The sequence below is a fragment of the Podarcis pityusensis genome (genome assembly GCF_964106645.2).
Source record: "Podarcis pityusensis genome assembly, chromosome: 8".
Taxonomy (NCBI): Eukaryota; Metazoa; Chordata; class Lepidosauria; order Squamata; family Lacertidae; genus Podarcis; species Podarcis pityusensis.
Window position 1 is genome coordinate 74,689,145 of NC_138033.1, and position 20,717 is coordinate 74,709,861.

General features: G+C 42.7%; 1 protein-coding gene and 1 long non-coding RNA gene across 2 annotated transcripts in view; one reads left to right on the top strand and one right to left on the bottom strand.

Annotated features, from left to right (window-relative positions):
- Positions 1–935: 935 nt before the first annotated feature.
- LOC308482815 lies at positions 936–16,986 on the top strand. The gene is made up of 2 exons (XR_013989418.1): positions 936–1,027; positions 14,970–16,986. It is a non-coding gene; the product is annotated as an uncharacterized lncRNA (long non-coding RNA).
- Positions 940–20,717, bottom strand: part of LZIC (leucine zipper and CTNNBIP1 domain containing) — a 34,110-nt gene continuing 14,332 nt past the window's right edge. Inside the window, exon 7 of the mRNA XM_081016318.1 lies at positions 940–1,025. Within this exon, the coding sequence (XP_080872444.1) occupies positions 949–1,025 (77 nt within the window). The 3' untranslated portion in view covers positions 940–948. The remainder of the gene's footprint in view (positions 1,026–20,717) is intronic.

Here is a 20,717-nt window from a genome sequence, read left to right on the forward strand (position 1 = left end):
CCTCCTCTGGACTCAGCAGCTAAATAGTCAGGTTCCAATTGAAAACATATGCCAAACCATGGCTTAGCTCAGTATACAACAGGAGCAAAACAATTGGGGAAGAGCTAAGTGGCCACAGTCTCCTCTCTGGGAGCCTGCATGGTTTGGCTTAGTGTGCTGTGAGAACCAGGCCACTATCCCCAGGCCACTATCAAGAGATGGTGTTCTGTTCTGCTCACAGTATACATTTTACCTCACTTTCTGATGATGCTCTAGAAGACTCTCTTTGCCGAGTCCTCAGAGGGAAGAAATTCTGCAGTCAAGGGGCAGTCACTCTTCTATAGGCTCCTACAGTCCTAACTGGTGCATGAACTTAAAAAGGTGTTACTCATCTATTTTAGACACCAACGTGGGACACAGGGGTGATTATGGTTATTTGGGATATGTAGAGCTAAGTGGTTTTAAGTAGCCCACTGAAATTGTTCACAAAGACAACATGAAACCTGTACAAATGCTACCATGTTGGTTTTAAGACATATCAAAGCTACATGGGTGAAGGCAGGCTGCCCATGGCATCTTCCAATATACAATAAATTGGAATCAAGTTATGCTTGCTGTATAATTTGAAGGCTCAAGGGCAGCCCCTGGCTGTTTCCCCTGCAAGGTTTACTGCCTAAACTCTTTCCTCAGTTCTTCCCCCACCCCCAGCATGAAATAATAATACCATGAACTAATGAATGGAACCACCACATATTTTGATCATTTCAGGACTTAAGAGCCCCATTTCTATGAACAAAATATTCTCAGCCTAAGTATCTCAAGAATGTAGGTAGCAGGCCTTGAGGGTACGGACAGGTGCGACATTTCACAAGAGGATGTCACATAGATTCTACACTACTTTCATCATGCATACTGGAGCTCAAAACAAAATATTGGGTTCAGGCTGCTTGTTCAGTTTACCTGGCTCTGTTAAGATGGAGAAAAGCTCCCTGGACTATTTGCCTCGCCTTGGTTATCACAACTTGGAAACACTGCAAAATGCCACCCTGTGGAAACAAAACAGTGATTTTAATATACAACTTAACACAGATTAAGGTATGCTAAATATTTTGGACTCATTCAAGCGTTGTCTAACAAAAAGCATAAGTTGTCTTCCTTGTAATTTATTTGTACTCCATTTCAATAAGCTTTGTTGTTCAGAAGCAAAATCAAACTTCTCAGCTGCTGAAAAAGAAGCTTCTGTCACTAGAAATCAAGAGTTTAATCAAAAGAAGGTAAATTAATTTCTGTGCCACAAGATAGACATGCGGGTGGAATGATCTCCCTCCTCTGCCTTTTCCACTCCCTCCTCTTCTCTTGTGTTTCTTCTTCTTTTTAGCTTGTAAGCCCTATAGAAGGGCCTGTCACTGACTGTTGATAGGAGCTGCTTTGGAAAACAATAATTGTCTGAAAATACCAAAAATACTAATATATCAAGCACCAAAAATACTAATATATCAAGACCATAACCATGCAGATGACCAGGGATTGTGAGGACAGTTGATGTGATTGATTTAAAACATAGTAGTAAGAACAGTAGAGGTGGTGGTAAACTTGTGTCTGGATTGCTCAATTTCATACTGCTTGGGTTGGGGTGGGGGTGCTCATATGATGGAATGTTACAAACAAACAAACAAACAAACAAACAAACAAATATCCCCACAGAGAAAAGTGATATATCAGAAAGAAGGCTAAGACAGAACTGCTTATTCCAACCAAGCTTGCTTTGTAGGTGTAGGGATTCAGTTTCTTTTTCTTTTTTGTAGGAATGACTATTCTATCAAATGAGCTGTCATCTGTAGCCTGAAGCAGTATAACCCAGATACAAGTTTAGCAAGTCACCTAACATGGGTGAGAAGTACAATAAATTTAATTCAGTCATCGACTATAGAACTACATGGTACAATTTGATTTCAAAATCCATGGCTGGGGTTGATGTCAGTTGGTTTCAAACTTTTTCCTCAATGACTTGCCTGCCCAGAAACCCCTGTGTCCTGCCACAGAACCGCTGTGTATTCTATAGCAGCCTAGGGCACCCTTGTATTTAAGCACTAGCCTCATAACCATAGACAACCAGGAACTGCACACAGGCAAGTGCATTAAATTCTATGCAGACAGGTGAACAGGATGGCAGAGGAACCAGCACAGAAACCAAACTGGCTGCTGGAGGAAAGTCCCCTCTTCCACACCCAGTACAGAAATGCAGCTCGTAGTCCCTCCTCTGCCAGCCCCCAATAGACAAGTGATTCTTCTTCTTTTCTTCTCTTTTTTGCATGCTATTAACTCGTGGGGGCTTATTTACAAGACTATTACAAGGGGGCAGTTCACATAAGTCTTTGCCCAAGCCTATTAGTTCATGCAGGGCAACAATGAGACCAAAGTGTACACTGTAAACCACACCCAACCCTTCCCTATAGCTGTGCATTTCAGAAAATATCAGTAGCAGGAGGGCAAGCTGTCATTCAGGGAAGCTTGTCTGCAATTAGTGATTACAGAAGAACCTAATAAATGTCTGAGGACCCTCAAGGTTCCTTGAACACCGGTTGAAAAAATTGTTGATTTAAGGAACACACACACAACACACATTTCAATCAGAGGTCAGAGTCTGGTAATCCCAAGTGTCAGCTTATTTCTACTATCCCACAAAGCATCTGGAAGAGATGCCAAACTAATCCCCAGAATGTCACCATCAGGAGGGGACACTACAGCTGAGATTCCTTCAAACCCTCCTCTGCACTGCAACACACTATGAAGGGCTAGAAGCACATTAAAAAGAAAAGTCAGAAGTATCATCTTGTCTCTGAAAGAGAAAATTCCCCGAGGAGAGAAAGAGCTATTTTAAAATCTTTTAACAATTTTTTTCACTAATTACTTCCTGCTATCTTTGCTTTCTAAATCTGTAACAGAGCCCTAGGACATCTCTGACAAAAGGGTCATTTACAGGAACCAAGTGATCTTTTGATGTCTACAAAAATGAAACACCCGCTTCACACCCTCAGCAAACGAGCTTCACAATTATTGAGAAAAGGAACAGGCTAGAACTACAGAAAACATCCATTCCAGTTGTATCCATTTTATTAACAGACAATACTTTGTTATTATTTCTCACTACTGCAGCAGGGTGTTCTCAAAGCATTGCTGTGAACACGAGTATAGATACACCAAAGCACGCTTCTCTAAATTAAAGCCCTCCATATGTTTTGGACTACAACTCTCATCAGCTCCCAAAAGCACAACTGTCCTAGCTGGGGCTGATAGGAGTTGTAGTCCAAAACAATCCACAGACTCTATGAAAAAAGTAAATATCTCCTTGATACCAGGAGGTATCAGGAAAGGATCTTAGATATAAATTGCAAGCTGAGATCTAACCTAAATGTATCACGACAACAATCCACTGATTAAAGCAACTCATAAAGGTAAAGGTACCCCTGCCCGTACGGTCCAGTCTTGACAGACTCTAGGGTTGTGCGCTCATCTCACTCTATAGGCCGGGAGCCAGCGCTGTCCGCAGACACTTCCAGGTCACATGGCCAGCGTGACAAGCTGCATCCGGTGAGCCAGCGCAGCACACGGAACGCCGTTTACCTTCCCGCTGGTAAGCAGTCCCTATTTATCTACTTGCACCCGGGGGTGCTTTCGAACTGCTAGGTTGGCAGGCGCTGGGACCGAACGACGGGAGCGCACCCTGCCATGGGGATTTGAACCGCCGACCATGCGATCGGCAAGTCCTAGGCGCTGAGGTTTTACCCACAGCGCCACCCGCGTCCCTAAAAAGCAACTCATACATAAACATTAAAAAGCAGATTCCAACACTTCTGAGTAAGGACACCTATGAAAACAGTAAAATATGAGCAACATCCCCTCTTCACTTTACACAAGTTAACCCAGAGATTGCAATAATGCTGGACACAGTTTCCTGTTTCTTCATATACAGTGGGTTGGATCTGGGCTACATTAATCACACTTACGTTTCATTGTTTTAAATGTGACTAAAGTGTGACTTAAGTCTGGATCTAACTCACTGCCTACATGTTCTTGCACCCAACATAAATATATACAGGCGGCAACCATTTTGCACATGTTCAATTGACGCACGACCGCTGACACGTGGGTAATTTTGAACCCGGAAGGGGGCATAATGGGGCAGGCTTATATGCGCTCTGTCAACACGTGCGAATGCCTGGAACGCAGCCCCCACACAACCAGGCAGTTGCCTGTATTACAAGTGAGCAACGTGAAGCCCAGAGTTCCAATGAATGCATTCAAAGCCACAAAGAAAGTCAGTGACAGAGCTAAGTGCAGTATCTGATGACCTTGAATCCAAGGACTACACGGCCATGTATAAGGATTTTCATTTCAACTAAAAATCTGAAATGTTCAACTACACATGGACTTTCAAGAAATAGGATCCCCAAATACTCTGTAACATGATATTTTGGGGGAGACGTGGGGTGTGTATGTGTGGAGATGACTAAGGTCCCAAAAGCAAGCAATGCTTAGCAAGACAGCTGTACGACAGCTGACCCATCACCACCAAGGCCTGCATAGTATTGCTCATTATGCAGTTTATGGAGAGCCACAGTGGTTTCAGGGGGCACGGCCAAATTCCACAGGTACCTCAGCCATGGATTTAATGCCAGCCCCAGTTCCCCTTTTGTGGAACCTGCCATTACTTGCAGTCATGCATACAATCAAAAGTATGCTAGGGGAGTACCATATCTACCATTATTATCATGAAGGAAGCCACAGTAATCTTCTTCCAAATCACCATTTTCAGCAGAGGAGAACCATATACACACAACCAATTCTCACAACTTCTACACAAGGGCTGCTGAGCTGACAAGTAAAGTGATTTAGACTCTTGACACAAGCCCTGGCCAAAGTAAACCTGACTAAGAGTGCATAACTTCACCAACAAGTCAGAGACCATAGCCTGTTCTACCTCTGGTATTTTAAAGTGACCAATGCATAATTAATTGTCAAGTAATAAACTGACTATACAGAAAAAGAAGCACATTAAATGCTTAACATAAAACTTAAACAGTGTTCTGCATCTAAAAGTCAATCTCCTCACATTCTATCCAGCTCTCTCACTAGCAAGGAGACAAAGAACTTGAGATGGATTAACATCCAATGGAACTGGATGTTTTATGGAATAAACAAATGTTATTCTACAGCAGAGGATTTCCAACCTTTCTACTCCACAAAAGCCGGAATTTAAAAACTGGCACTAAGCTGTTCCCTTAAATGGACACTGCTATTCTCCAGTTTAATCTCTGCAGCTATGCAGGACACTTTTAATGGTTAGAATATGATCCCAACAGGCAAAAGGATGTGGCATCTTCAAGACTTGTTCATTTACAATGAGATCTTCCAACAAACACCAAATAACTGAAATCCAAAAACCCATTCCACACTTCTGATTATTTTGTACTCACTCAATGTGATTCATGGCCTTCAACCGCAGGCAGCTGAAGACTGCATTAATTCACTTCTCCAAAGGGATGTCAGCAACACAGAATTCATAACATTTATCCATTTATAATTGAACAGCAAGATCGAGAATACTTGATGTCTTGTATTTTTTAGGTTTTTTGGAACACACCAAGCTTCTAAGGGACGCTCAGGCCCCTTGGTATACAATTTCAGCTACATTTGACTTCAAACTGAATTCTCCAATGGTGGTTTCCATCCAAGTGGCTAATACTGTACAGCTTTAAGACAAAGCTTTTACAGTCCTTCCCATGAAAATAATGATAATAATAAAATAAGCTGCAGTCACCTATATATTAATTTCTAAACCCAAATTGGGGGGAAATGTTCCTCCCCTGGTCATGATCTTTGAATTTCTATAGCTTCTTTCATGAACAGATTTCAAAACACATTGAGAGCATTAATGAAGTCAAATTCAAGAACTCCCCTAGGTAATGTTGCCTGACCACATGGAGTCAAGTTAACTGTGAATTATTGTTGAACTTGTTACTCTCTTCTGTCCTTAAGGCATAAGCAACCTACTGCATTTTTTGCAAATATCACGTTGTCAGCAGAGAAAGACAGCTTCTGTTGTACTTCAAGCCAGCCAGCCAGCCAGCCAGCCAACATATCTAGCCTTATTAAAGTCAGTGTTCATTCTAGAGAAAAGCTACAACTTCATTCTGCCTTCAGGCAACTGCAGTATTTGGATACACAAAGCAGAAGTGTGTTTTAATCAACCTCATCAACCTGATGCTCTCACAGATGTTTTTGGACTACAACTCCCACTGGGTGCAGCTGATGGGAGTTGTAATCCAAAACATCTGGAGGGCAACAGGTCAGGAAAAGCTGGCCTAGGCCTTGTTGCACCATACCCTAGAATGGCATGTCAAACAGTTGTGTAATATTTAGGTCTCTCCATGGCTGGATGACAGCCAAACATTTTTGGTAATGTGGGAGGGGGTATCTTGTTACAAATTATGGACAACTACACCTCCTTAAAGAGAAGCCTATTCCATCTTTCAGAAAAACAACAAAAATGGGACAGAATACAATACTGTATTTGTAAACCAAGCTATCCTTAGCCATGAGGCCCATCTTTATAGTTAACACATTGCTATGCCTGCTATTTGAAGACCTGCAATCTTTCCAGAAGCCTCATATAATTGGTAACAAAAAACAAAACCAAAAAAAACAAACAAGAAATTGTTATCAGTTTTGTGGATAGTCAACTTTTCCTTTATTTTAAACCCCACTTCATTTTCAAAAGCAGCTTGCCATGTAGCATGGAGGGTTGATATTAAAGATTCATAAACCCAAAATTGTGTTGGTTATACAGAAAACTAGGGCTGAAAAGCTTGCTTGTGTTGATCCATCCCCAAGGAATGTAAATCTATGGGGAGAGTCAGACTAAATAAGTGAATCAATAAAAAATTTCAAAAATGTATAGAGCTATTTAGTCAGTCTTATAAACAAAAACTAGCATTTACTAACCCATAAGCTTACTCACATTTATCTGTGTCTCTCTATGCAGTTTGAGTAATGTCTGAAAGGAGCTGGATCCTTGGATATGAAGCAGAGTGCAATAATACTTTACAGATAAATAGGCCAATTTTAGCAGAACTCAAAAAGGGCATACTATAAGCTTTGTGGCATGTCATAATAGGGTTTCCACAGTGCTTTTTTCTGGGGATACGCATACCCCTAAACATTTTGTGAATCTTTGTACTTAAAGCACTCGGTTGCCATATTACAAAAAGTAACAACCAGGACCCCCTAAATGTTTTTGAGCTTTTTTAAGGAAACCCCCAAAATTGTTGAGTTTTTTAAGACAAACCCCATTGTTGAGCTTCTTTTTACAAAAATGTCAAGAAAGAGCATAAAACACATGGCAGCCCTATGTTATAAACATCCAGAGAAGTTGTGTAACTCATTTTGATTTTGCTTATAATACTGTATAGGTAAAAGCAATAAAGCATTTTCTAATGTAACACTTAATTTGTAATTATTTATCTTCATCATGTCTCACATGACATTTCATGCATTAATCATTATTTCTGGGCATGTCAAAGGTTTTCTCAAACACTATTTCATTACGACAGCTTGGAAAACATATGCCACAAATATGTCAACAGTTTCTGTGTTGTCAGCAAAAAAATGAAACAACTGGGAAATGCTTTGGTTGCTTACAACATATGGCAAATTATTAATCAGTGCAAAGCCACTAAAAAAATAAATCAGTAGACAGCTCTTGAAATTGTGCTTCTGGTTACTAAGAAAGGCATAAAACCTGTGGCAGGTTATTATTTGGTGTAAATAAAACATGGCAAAAGTGCATCTGATCATTTTTGTGAGTGATTTTGTATTTTCCTAATTATCAACATAAGTTGATAATTTTAATGTTTGTCAACTTATTCCTCTGTCTTTCTTAAAACTCTTGTTCAGACCACAGGTAGAAAATATATTTCTATTTTGTAGGCACCAAAGTTTTACGTACTTGGTAGCCTTCCAAACTAACCACTCTGTACCCCACAAAAATCATTGATTGCAGTATCGTGGTACTATTGGGGGGGGGGAATCAACAGGAAGCACAAGACACTTTTAATTTCACACTGGAGGGTCATTAAACTAATTAGCACAAGCTACACATTGTTGTTTCAGGGGTGGTCAGGAAGTCGATGTCACCTCAATCTCCTTTGCTCTCCACAAACTCAGAAGCTTCCACCTTAAACTGCAGATTAATATATCAAAATATTTCCCACCTGCAGTTGTCTGTGTTTAAGTTTTATGGCACTAGGTCATTACACTAACAGTTAAAAGGAAAAAAAGCAGAGAAGGAAATGTCCTCAGCAGGGTGAAGTTTCCTTCCTTTCTAGACAAAGTTAAATATATAAATATGCTATGCAGCAGAACCAATATACCAAAGGTAACAGATAACTTGTTAGCATGGACATTAAATATACACGTCTTACATCTTCCAATAGAAAGACTTGATCAGTGTTAATCTACTGCATTAGTATTTTGCAAAAAGAGAAAGTGAAATTGATATAAGGCTGAAGAGTCATATGAGTTACTACTAAGCTCTATGGAGTAGCCTGCAATTAATCATTGTACAAACTTGAATTATGCAGGATTAACATTAATTATGTTAAATACTTATCATACTAGACTTATTCAGAAGTGTCTGTACTAGAGAACATTTATCTTGCACACTAACTGAACAGAGATTATACAATGTACCCCACGATTAACCCACACGAACAGCTTAGTTACCAAAACTTCATTGTTCATTGGTAATTATAGTTTGAGGATTTCTGGAGACTTATTGCATACAATTAAGACAGGACCTTTTTCAGTGTTCAACCAGAATTTTATACTTTAGCTGCTCTTTAAGAATTTTACTGACAAAAAGAATATGGTTTAAGCATCTTATGCACTGAAGGAAAATGTCCTCTATGAAATGAAAGAGGTTTGTGTTTTAACTGTTGATCTCTCTACCGTATGTTACAGCTAATGGCACAAGACAAGTTAAGACTGTACTCTGCTGAACAATGCCTTCTCTATATAAACTCACTTATAAGTCTTCCATTGTTGACAGCACCAGTTATGCTTAAAAGTGCAACAATCATGTTGTTCTGGACAAGGATGTCAGCCACAAGCTACCATGTACAATGTTTCTAACAGCACAACTGTTTATAAATTCATGTTATTCTACAACTTGAGGTAGCTGAAATCTCAATGCACATCTCAGTGGGCTTTTAATGTCCAGGCCTCCTGAGCCACAATTCCCAAACCCAGAAACTGCATTTTTGCCTCGCAGCTCCACCTGTCAGTTCCAAATTCTGAAGTCTCTTCTCCCAACCCAAATCATGTGTGTACTCTTCTTTTTACCTTGCCCCAAAATGCAGGCAGCATTGCAAACAAGTTTTCTGCAATCAATGGCTTAGTATTAGCCAACCATTTGAGAATAAATGATCAATAAACTTGCATGTTAATTAAACTTAAGTTCCTGAGTGAAAGAAACATCCTTTTACAAAGTGAATAAAAACTACAGAAAAAAGAAATAGTACTATAATACCTGATGCACACATAACTGCAGGCAAATTCTGACTGTGCAAGTAGATCACGTTAGCGCATGCATTCCAATTCTTATTTTAAGGTTGAAATTCTCAAGCAGCACCCTTGAGTTTACCTTCTCGTATTTAAAAAGCAGACAAAAGCAGACCAAAGACAGATTAATCTTAGACCCAAAATAGAGATGATACACAGTGCATTTGTTTTAGACCACTGTCCAATAACCTAATTCAGAACATAAACACATTCTGAAACGCCAAAGGTATATATCCAGTTTAGGTTGTATCCATTGTGGGCCAATCCTACTCAGAGTAGACTCCATTAAGTTAATGATTGTTACTAACTTAGGTTCATGAAGTTAAGTCTACTCTGAGTGGGAGTTAGTTGGATATAACCCTGTGCTTTGTACATTTGTCTCTTGCTCATGCACGGCATTTGCATGTGAGGAGCCAGCCAGAATAGAGCGCATGCGCATATATATATATATATATATATATATATATATATATGGAAAAAATCCCATAGATCACCTATGTCGTTTTTTAAACTAATACAGTATTGATTAAAATTACAAAGGAAGGCTTAAGGGCACTGAGCTTAAGTGACATTGAGAATGTATCTAAAGCGAGTTAAGAGATAGGGTTGTGCAATCTCAGACCTAACAAAATGGTTCTGAAGTGGGGCAAGGGGCGGGGAGAGAAATCTTGAAAGAAGATGTAGACAATATGAAGAGAGGTGTGGTCAGCAATTAAAGCAGGTATGGATAATATGTGGGCCTGCAGCTGTTGTTGGATTAAAACATCGCTGGCCTTTGGCCTTGCTAATTGTGGTTGATGGGAAACGGAGACAACAACATATGGAGAGCCACAGTCTCCTCATCTCTGAATTAAAAGCTGCTTCAGACAGTACAAAAGGGGAAGAAGTAGGATCTCATGAATAAATGCCAACATATTAGACATCTGAAACATTAAACACAAGCCAGTAGCATTCACAAGTAAAAAAAAAAAAAAAAAGGAAAAGGAAAAGGTGGGTAAGTTTGCACATTAGGCAAAGGACTGTCTGGATTTAACATAAAGTGAACATACAGCAAATATCTGCTGCTTGTCACAGCCGGCTGTGAAGCAATGGTGTTAACTTCTTTGCCAAGTTCTCACTTTAAGTGTTTCACCTGTTTTAAATGTACATCTGAAAATGCAACATACAAAGCGGCAACTGGTAGTCTAGAGCCAACTGCCGGAGGAAAGACTGGAAATGGGTGTGGCAGGAGGCTGCCAGATAGACACAGTCTGACCTGATTTAGGGCAGATTCCTCTATCTGTCCACCTACCCTGATGGGCAGTGTCTCAGGCATGGAAATTTATTTCATGTTCCCAGCTATTTTATTCTTTTAACTGGACATGCAGGGGACTGAACCATAGACCTTTCCAAAACAGGTACTCTACCTGTGGGTCCTCCCCCAAAGGATTCTTCCACTGGGATGCAAGCTATTTCCTTGCCCAGACTTGAACCCTCAAACTACCGAGACCTGCACTTTAGCTGGTCTCATGTGGCTTGTGCCATAGGGTTTAGTTGTGAGAATCAGGGGTTCCAAATGAGCCAAGATACCATTTTTTCATTCTGGTGCACAAATATACAATAATTTCATATTGGTCTGGACACTCTTTGACCCCAACTATTTATCAGAAGAGAACCCTAGCCTCTTTTGGAATTGGACATTGTTACTCAATCCATGCAAAAATACACTTATTTTACATAGTTATTTGTCTTGTTTTTCTGTTTGCTGTGTCTAGTACAGTGGTACCTCGGGTTAAGAACTTAACCTGAAACTGTTCTTAACCTGAGGTACCATTTTAGTTAACAGGGCCTCCCGCTGCCGCCGCCGCACGATTTCTGTTCTCTTCCTGAAGCAAAGTTCTTAACCCAAGGTACAATTTCTGGGTTAGCGGAGTCTGTAACCTGAAGCGTCTATAATCTGAAGCAACTGTAACCCGAGATACCACTGTATTTGGTTATAGTTATTTTTATTTTATTTTTTATATATTTCAAAATGAAATAAAAAACTTTATGAAAAAGAGGAGGAAGAAGGGCCTAGCAGTGCTGCCAGCAAGTTCAAGCAGGTGTGGGACTGGAGCAATCTGCAAGGGATTAGGAAATACTGCTATTCTGGCTCTAAACAGGGGTCATTTAGTTTACCAGTTATGACGAATATGTGACAGTTTTGCAAAAAAAAAAAAAAAGTTTACAAACCACCAGCTCCTTGAAAGCTCTGACCACAGAAAGTCATGTAGAAATGTGGCAGCCATATCTCTCCAAATGACTTTTAGGTGAAGCTGCTTATGATGCTGCTGTAAGAGCAAGAAGGGGAATAAAGAGAGAACTACAGCTGGGTTTCTCCCCCTGCATGCTTAAAAGAATGCAGCACAAAAAATTGGACAGGATTCGGAAAGCATGGGATAATTTTCTGCATGTGTGTAAGACAAAGGTTTAGGAGATGGAGAGGAAAAATTAGGTGTGACAGTCCTGAAGGAATCCCTACAGGAAGCATACAAGAAAACACCCAGAGAGAAGGAAATAAAAAGAAGATTTTGAACAAATGATTTTTGGGTGGGTGAATTAAGATTATTACTTTTTTGCTTTAGCTTTTTTAAAGAATTAAACTAGTTGATTTGGAGTAAGTAGTGGCAGAGCTCACTGGAAACAACAGGTTGAACCAGTTGAGTAAGGTTCCCACACACACCCATTTCATCATCATCAACCCCCCTCCAAAATAATATTTCATTTTAAAAAACATCTAAACCACACTTTCTCCTGATGTATTCCAGGATGGTTTACAATAATACAGTTGCCCCATCTGCACATAATGCCAAGTCAAACCATGGGTAAACATGAAAAAGCAAGTGTGCAGGTACACTGAGCAAAAACTGGGGCTGCTTCACTCCTATCCAGGTCCTGCTGCCGCCGCTGCCACACTACCTAAGGCTAAACCACCATTCACCTCAGCATTAAGCACAAACCAGGTCAGTATAATACAATATAAATATAACTACATTCAGCGATAAAACTAAGAGGCAGCAAATTATAAAACTATAAACTATAAAGCAGACATAACCATTGAAAAATGCTTCAGCAAATAAAGAGTTTATTGACCTGCCACTGAAAAGACTGCAGTGTTGTTATCAAGCTGAACCACCTCAGGGAGGACATTCAAAGTAAGGGGTGCCACCACAGAAAAGCCCCTCTCCTTTAACATCAGAACATAAGAAGAGCCCTGCTGGATGAGACCAGTGGCCCATCTAGCCCAGCATTATGTTATTACAGTGGCCAACCAGATGCTTCTGGGAAGCCCACAAGCAGCACATAGCTTTCTCTGGCTCATGTTCCCCAGCAGCAGGTTTTTCAAGGCATGCTGCCTCTTATACCAGGGTAGATAGTCATCACAGGGACTAATCACTGATGGCCTTATCCTCCATGAATTTGTCTAATCCCCTTTTCAAAGCTGTTCAAGTTGGTAGTTATCACTTGAACCCTGTCAAAGCTAATTCCTTAGCTATGTGAAGAAGGACTTATTTTTGTCTTAATTTTATTTTTGAAATGTACAAACTGTCCTTCACCCCAAAAAATGGATTTTAGGATGGTACACAAAGAAACATAAAAGTTACTGACACACTACTACACAAACCAACAACACTAAGTCAAATAAAACCGTTCAATTACCACAGAGAAGAATCCCCTCCTTTGCACATGTACCTGAAGTACTTCTCCTGAAGATGGAACAGGTAACATTCGTTTATCATCAACCCACTCTTCAGAAATTTTGGAGAACACAATTTAGGAAGAGAAGAGCTGTGAAGGTATAAGATTGGTGCATCCTGTGTTGACCAGAGCCATTGTTAACCGGTGGGCCAGGGAGCCCAAACCCCCAGATCACTTACCCTTCCCCTCCACCCCAGTTTTAAACTTAACATTTTAAAATTTTCTTTGCTTACAAAGTGGTTGAGCATGCTTCAATGCTCACTCACGACAAGGCCACAGCCATCCTTCATTGCTTTCTATTTGTGGCAAACATTGTGTTGATCTGTGGTCCCTGGACTGGGTATAGGTGGCATTGACTGGTGGCAGGGACTTATAAGTACGTATATGAAAAAGGTAGATGAAGATGGGAAGGAGAAGTGGTGTTAGAGATGAATGTGCTCATGTGTGAAAGTCACGTTGTTGTAAAAGGTTTGTTTTAATTTGAATGTGTAGAGCAGCCCCTAAAACCCTGCTGGCATCCTATAGGAATGGAAAAGAAATTGATCCACATTTTGAAATCAACCAACCTAATTTGCTGGTCCCAGTGTTATATGTGGATCAGCCTGTGTATGAATTTGGCAATGCAGTTTAGACCTTTTTTTATTAAGAAAAGGCATAAGTACATTTCACAGAAAAGGCATACTTAGGGGAAATCTACAAAAAAAAATTAAAAAAATGAGATGGGATGGATTTACAGAGGCTGAGCCATCCATCCCTACCATCCCAGAGCTCAGAGTAAGCCCTGGCAGCAAGAACCGGAAAACCTCAAGGGCAGATCCACAGTATACATTTAAGGCATGTTCAGTGCACATTTAAAGCACATTACTGTACGCTCCCACCCCCAAATCCTGGGAACTGCAGTTTGTTATGGATGCTGAAAATGGTATCTGAGGGGCAGAAACCACAGTTAATAGGATTCTATGGAGGAAGTGTGTGTGCTGAATATGCTCTCAATGTATACCATGGATTTGACCTGAGAAGAGGCTTGCTGCTGGATCAGACCCACCTAGCTCAGCATCCTGTCCACGCAACAGTCAACCAGATGCCCAGATGCAGGACCCCACCGCCTCTGAAACTAACCCCTAAATTTATACCTTGCACACAAATTACCATACGATTATTTTGTTTCACGGGCCTGTGTGAGCCCCACCACACCTTTTAAAAGTACTTAGCGATGCTTCTAGCGCTGTGTGTATGTATATATGTGAGGGGAGAGCGAGCGAGCGAGCAAGAGTGACTCCATGACGGTGGGTGGTGCTGCTTAGAGGAAATGAGGGGTTTTTTTTGGGGGGGGGAAGGATGGTTGGATAAATGGGGGGTGGGTGGGAGAGATGAGGCGGAGGGCGCGCGAGCAAGCAGTGGGGGAGGGGGGAGATGGAACGCTGAAGGGGAGTGACGTTTACGAGAGTCGGGGGAGAGGCGCGGGCGCGCGAGCAACGGCCGGCTGGACGGACATTCGAACGAGCAACCAGGCGCGCGCAAACAGGCTGACGGACGAACGCGCGTGCGCGAGCAGCCAAGCGGACTGAGGGGGAGAGAGAGAGAAAAAGCAAGCAAGCAAGCAGTCGCCTACTCACCGCGCGGCGCCTTTTGTTGCCAGGCGAGGCGTAAAGCGCTTACCTGAAGTGGCGGCGGCGGCAGTTATTAGCAGCACTAGTAATAATAATGATGTTGTTGTTGTTACTGGGTCTGGGAGGAGCCCTCGAGTGGCCCTCCCGCGTAGACAAGGAGGGAAGCAGAGGCAGGATCGTGCCCTCGTCCTCTCAGCACTTGGAGCGACTGAGCCTCCTTCTGCGCCTGAGGGGAGAGAAACGCCGAACGGTGTGTGTGTGTATAAACGGCCGCTGCTGCTTCTGCTCTTCTTCTTCCTCCTCCTCCCTCCGTCGTCGTGACTCACAGCGGCGGCGACCGAGGGAGGGAGCGGAGGAGGCGCCTGGGCGACTCCGGGTGGGAGGGACCCGTCGCCGCTGCTTGCCGCGTCCCAGCGCCCGAGGCCGCTGAGAGGCGGCAAGCCGCGTCGCCTCAGGCAGCCGCCTCTAACGGCAACCTGAGGTAAAAGGGGGCGTGGCCAACGCGGAGCTTGCGGCTGGGGAAGGAGAAGGCGGCTATTGTTTCGGGGAGGGGCGTGGCCCGGAGGACGGGGCGTGGCCGAAGGGGAAGGGGCTCGGGGAAGGGAGGAGCTACAAGGAGAGGGAGGCGAGAAAGTAGCCTGGGGCGGGGTCGTCGTCGGGAGGCGGGGCTTAGAACGTCTCGGGGTGGGAATAGGAGCACTGAATGGAGTGCTGTTGCGCTCTGGTCCTGTTCATCGCCTTCTGGCAGGCACTTGGTTGGCTACAGTGAGAACAGGATGTTGGACTGGCTGGGCAAGGGCCACTGGCCTGATGCAGCAGCAAGGCTCCTTTTATGTTTTATTCTGGTGCCCTCCAGATATTTTGGACTATAGTTCAAAGCTGCCTTAAGTGCAGGGGGCTGCAGCTCAGCGCCGGAGCACATGCTCTGCATGCAGCTTTAATCCCTGCAGCTTTGGCTAGGGATGGAAAATATTCCCATTCCGAAATCCTGGAGAGCCACTGCCAGTCAGTGTTGACAGTACTGACTCTGTATGAGGCAGCTGTTGCATCATTCTACCCGGACACTGAAGTCCAGCACTGAGGGCTTTCTGGCAGTTCCCTCACTGCGAGAAGCCAAGTTACAGGGCACAGGGCCTTCTTGGTAGTGGCACCCACCCTGTGGAACGCCTTCCCACCAGATGTCAAAGAGAACAACAACTACCAGACTTTCAGAAGACATCTGACGGCAGCCCTGTTTAGGGAAGCTTTTAATGTTTGATGGATTTCTGTATTTTAATATTTTGTTGGAAGCTGCCCAGAGTGGTAAATTATTATTAACATTATTATTATTGGAGAAGAGTTGCACACTTTGAGGTCACAGAGAGGAAATCAACAAGTAGGTCATAGCTGTATAATGAGAGGAGCTAGGAACTGGATTTCTCGCTTAAGGAATATCAGTAGCAGGGCAGTGGTTACCTAGCTGGACAGTAGAAAATCCTCCTCCTCCAGATTCTTTATGCAAGGCCAACCCCAGAGGATCTGGCTGCCCAGGTGTTGTTACTGTTTCCTTTACTTCTCCTTATATTGTATCTCTATCCAATAAGGTGCAGCAACAAACAGGCCTGTGCTTTCCAATTTGTGCTTCAGTACTTAAAGGACATCAAAGCACGATGGCACAGAAATCTACAACCTGTCACTTAATGAAGACCTTAACATGAAAGCCTGTGAAAAGAGCAAAAGCAAGCTGCAGACAGGAACTGGGAGGGTGTAAATATGCTGGGATCTGAGATGATCACTAACACGTACCCAGCAAGCAGCAGGCAGTAATGATGATTAATTATTTAAGAAAAACTGAGTGCGTCAGCTCAGGCGGGGGAGGGGGAGAGACGGAAACATCACTCTGGGATCCTTCCGTTAGAGTTACATTAATTAGCATGGTGTGTGAAGCGCAGAGAAATATCCAAAGACATTCTATCCTCATGTGAGGTGGGAGACCTGCAATTAAGGCATCCGTTTACCCTTTGTATCTGACCGAGATGGCTTTTGAAGGAATTACAGGCTTAATGCAATTTTAAAAACACACCATATGTTCTGCTTTGTCTTCATTTGGCTGCTTGATTGTATAAACGTCTCAGGGCAGGGGTGGGGATAATCTGTGGCCCTCAGATGTTATTGGATGCTAACTCCCATCAATCCCAGCCAGTATGGCTGATGGTCAGGGATGATGGGAGTTGTAAATCCAACTAAAGCTGGAGGGCCACAGATTCCCCACCCTTGCTTTAGGACAGGACAAAATCTACTTACTTGCAATTTCTAGTTCTTCCCTCTGCAGCAAGAGGGGGGGAAAGTTCCACCTCAAGTATACTTGAGGACCACTATTGTATATGTGCCCAAACCCCCATGAAATATTTTATTTACTATTTATTGATTGCCTTTCTGCAAAGTCTGGTGGTACCCAGCTAATGCAAAGCAGGGACTTGTAGTTGATAGGTGATTGGGAGGGGCAAGTCAAGCAAACATTATCTTTGCTGCAGAACTTGCATTGTCTTGTTCCAAAGGCCAGAATTTTAGGAGAGGATAAGGTGATGGATAGTAAGAAAAAATGCAGGTACATTAAGGGTGAATCAAATGGGAAAGCATTTCAGCAGGAAAGGCAGGGGATGGGGGAGATTGAGCACAGGACAAGAAGCTATCTGCAAGCTGCTGTTGCTCCTGACCCAGTTCTTAGTCTGATATGGTCTGATCCCCTAGAGATGTACAGAAGGAATGGCAAGTGACATCTTCTTTGTTTAAATGGCTGCCGTACACAGTTCTCAAACCTGCTTGCTTTCCCATATACATCTTTTAAAAATTAAGGAAGCTTAATGACTTTTATTTGTAAATGATGTACTATTGGGTGACTGGTGTGTGTGTTTTATTATACAATGTAAGACCCTTTGGGATAAGACCCCCCCCAACCCCCCCACTTTTTAAAGGCATTAAATGGTGTTATACATTTCCATAGTTTCCTGCTGATAGTTTGGAGCTTTGCATGACACCTCCAGTTCCCTTTGCTTTATGCATCTTTTTTCCTAGGCGTAGCTGAAAATCAGGTATCATAAGCCCTAGCTCCTCCATTTGCTGCTTTGCACAGCCAGCCTTAACTCTGGACAAAGACGCTCTGCTTCAATCTCTTGCCGGTAGCCATCCATGATAATCTGCTTTGAAATTCATTTAGGATTCTTTCATAATCTAGCTGCCACCACACACCAAGACTTTCCATATGACCACAGGGGTAGATTAGTTCTGATGTTAAGATGGTGCTCCTGGTCAAATTGAAATCTTTGCCATTGCATCATTACTAGGATTTTTCACACCCTTAAGAGAGCACCCATTCTAACTTTTCGCCAGAAACAATTTTATGGGCAATCAATATAATAAACTACATCCTGCATTTTTGGGCTCCAAAATGACCATTCTTTTTATGAGGACTACCCATATTATGGGACGCGGGTGGCGCTGTGAGTAAAACCTCAGCACCTAGTGCTTGCCGATCGCATGGTCGGCGGTTCGAATCTCCGCGGCGGGGTGAGCTCCCGTCGTTCGGTCCCAGCTCCTGTCCACCTAGCAGTTCGAAAGCACCCTTAAGTGCAAGTAGATAAATAGGGACCGCTTACCAGCGGGAAGGTAAACAGCGTTTCCGTGTGCTGCACTGGTGCTGGCTCGCCAGAGCAGCTTTGTCACGCTGGCCACATGACCCGGAAGTGTCTGCGGACAGCGCTGGCTCCCGGCCTCTAGAGTGAGATGAGCGCACAACCCTAGAGTCTGTCAAGACTGGCCCATACGGGCAGGGGTACCTTTACCTTTACCTACCCATATTATGAGCTATTGTTTTTACTTTTAATGAAGTATTCTTGCAGTTGGGAAATTTTGTTCCCACTCCAGAAGACAAGAGATTAAGAGGCAAAAAGAGTATATTTCGTATTTCATAATGTTGCATAACTTAGAAAAAGAGCATTGAGTGCAGAAAATCAGTGACAAGTGACCTACGTCACAGGACTACTGTGAAAGCAAAGCAAGGCTACAGCGCAGAGGTGGCGAACCCTTGGGCCAATCTTCGCCTGCCAGGGGGTCCAAGTGAGCCTATGCATCCATTTCCCTCAAACCATGCCTTCTAGCTCATCAGCTGATGTCTCTCGCAACATCATCATGTGACTGCAGGCAGGACAGGGTTAAATCCTGCATTGGCTGTGTACCTGTTCCCATTAGGGAACGGATCAGAATTTAATCTCCCACTTGTCCGCTGATGAGCAGGGGTTGAATGCCATGCAAACCCCTTCCTGAATCAGAAAGAGGTACGCATCATAATTGTCTGCTAGAACAGTTTCTTTCCCTTCATTTTAGTAGGGCTTTCAATGCAAACCATCAAAAGTCCTGTATAAAACAAAGAGGGCCAGCATCATTTTTAGCAGCACTTTGCACCTGATGTCCTTATGCTGTCAGGTGATTGACAGATGGGTAGGGCCACCCACCTGATAAATTTGTTCCAACATGGCCAATCCTGATGAGGATTTGGTCTGTGGAGCCAAAAAGGCTAACTACCCCTGCTATGGAGAATGTTGCTCACTAGAAAAGATGTATATGTTCTCACGCCAAGTAATTTTCCTTCTGCTTTCCACACCTGAAGAGGGACTTTCAGAGTTATCAATTTGCAGGCAAGTTTTTGAAAAGAGATTACAATTTTACGCCAGCAGCACTAAGGCACCTTGAGCTTTATTTATAATTGCTTCAAGCAACAGTAGCTCAAGTACTGGATGCCTAACAAGAAAATCCAACCCTCTCAAAGAATGTATTCCAAATTAAATGCCATATTTGAAACCATTGGCATTTTAAGGGGAAAGTTGTTATAAGGCACTGGTTGTGCCCTTAAAAAGAAGATAGGTGGGGGAATATAAAATTGACAATAAAGATAAAATGCATTTCTCAGTGATGGTTTATTAAAGTGAAATGAACAATATGCAAAGAGAGACAAGTAAATGCAAATCTCTAAGCTGAGTGAGGGAGAGAGATCAGAAGAAGAAGCCTGTTTAAAGCCGGTGTGACTGCTGGGTTTGGCTCAAGGCACGGATTTGCAATGGCACAGCAGCAAAGCTTCCCTTCTGCAGGCAAGGAACTAACCCTCTAATCATCACTAATGAGACAGCTACAGCATTTCAGGGAAAGAAGGTCTGTAACCACTGTGACTTCACACAAGCTGTTATTTAGCCATCAGTTTTAAAAGGGAAGAAACATTTAAAAGGATGCTATTCCCAACTGCCAAGGCCTAATCACAAGCCACAGAGGGCAGTGAAGACCACAAACATGGCAGTCAAAAGCAGCCTAACTCTAGGAAATGCTGCACGGAGGCTTTCAGAGTCACAAAGCTCAAACGCATACACACTTCCTGGTAGACCTGCTCTCTCCTCTAACCAGGGTTTTCCCAGATTTCTGTGGGACATAAGCCACCACACTTAGGAACAGGATGCTATGTATGGTGGTATGGCTTCTCCCCAAGTTTCCCATGGGGCTCTTGCTCCTTGAACAGACTACATAACAGGCAGAAATTCAGCTGATTGAGCTTTCCATTGTGTTCCATTGTATCTTTACTGCTTACCTGCTGGGCAGCTTTAAAAAGGCAAAAGAGCCCTGCCAGGGTGAAAAGGGAACCCTAACATGTTCTCCACTGTAAAACCTCATATGTGACTTGTTTTGTAACTGTCAAATCTATGACTAAAGGAAGTTTTCCAACAACTTCAATTAGGGCTGCTATATGTCTGGATTTTCCAGGACATT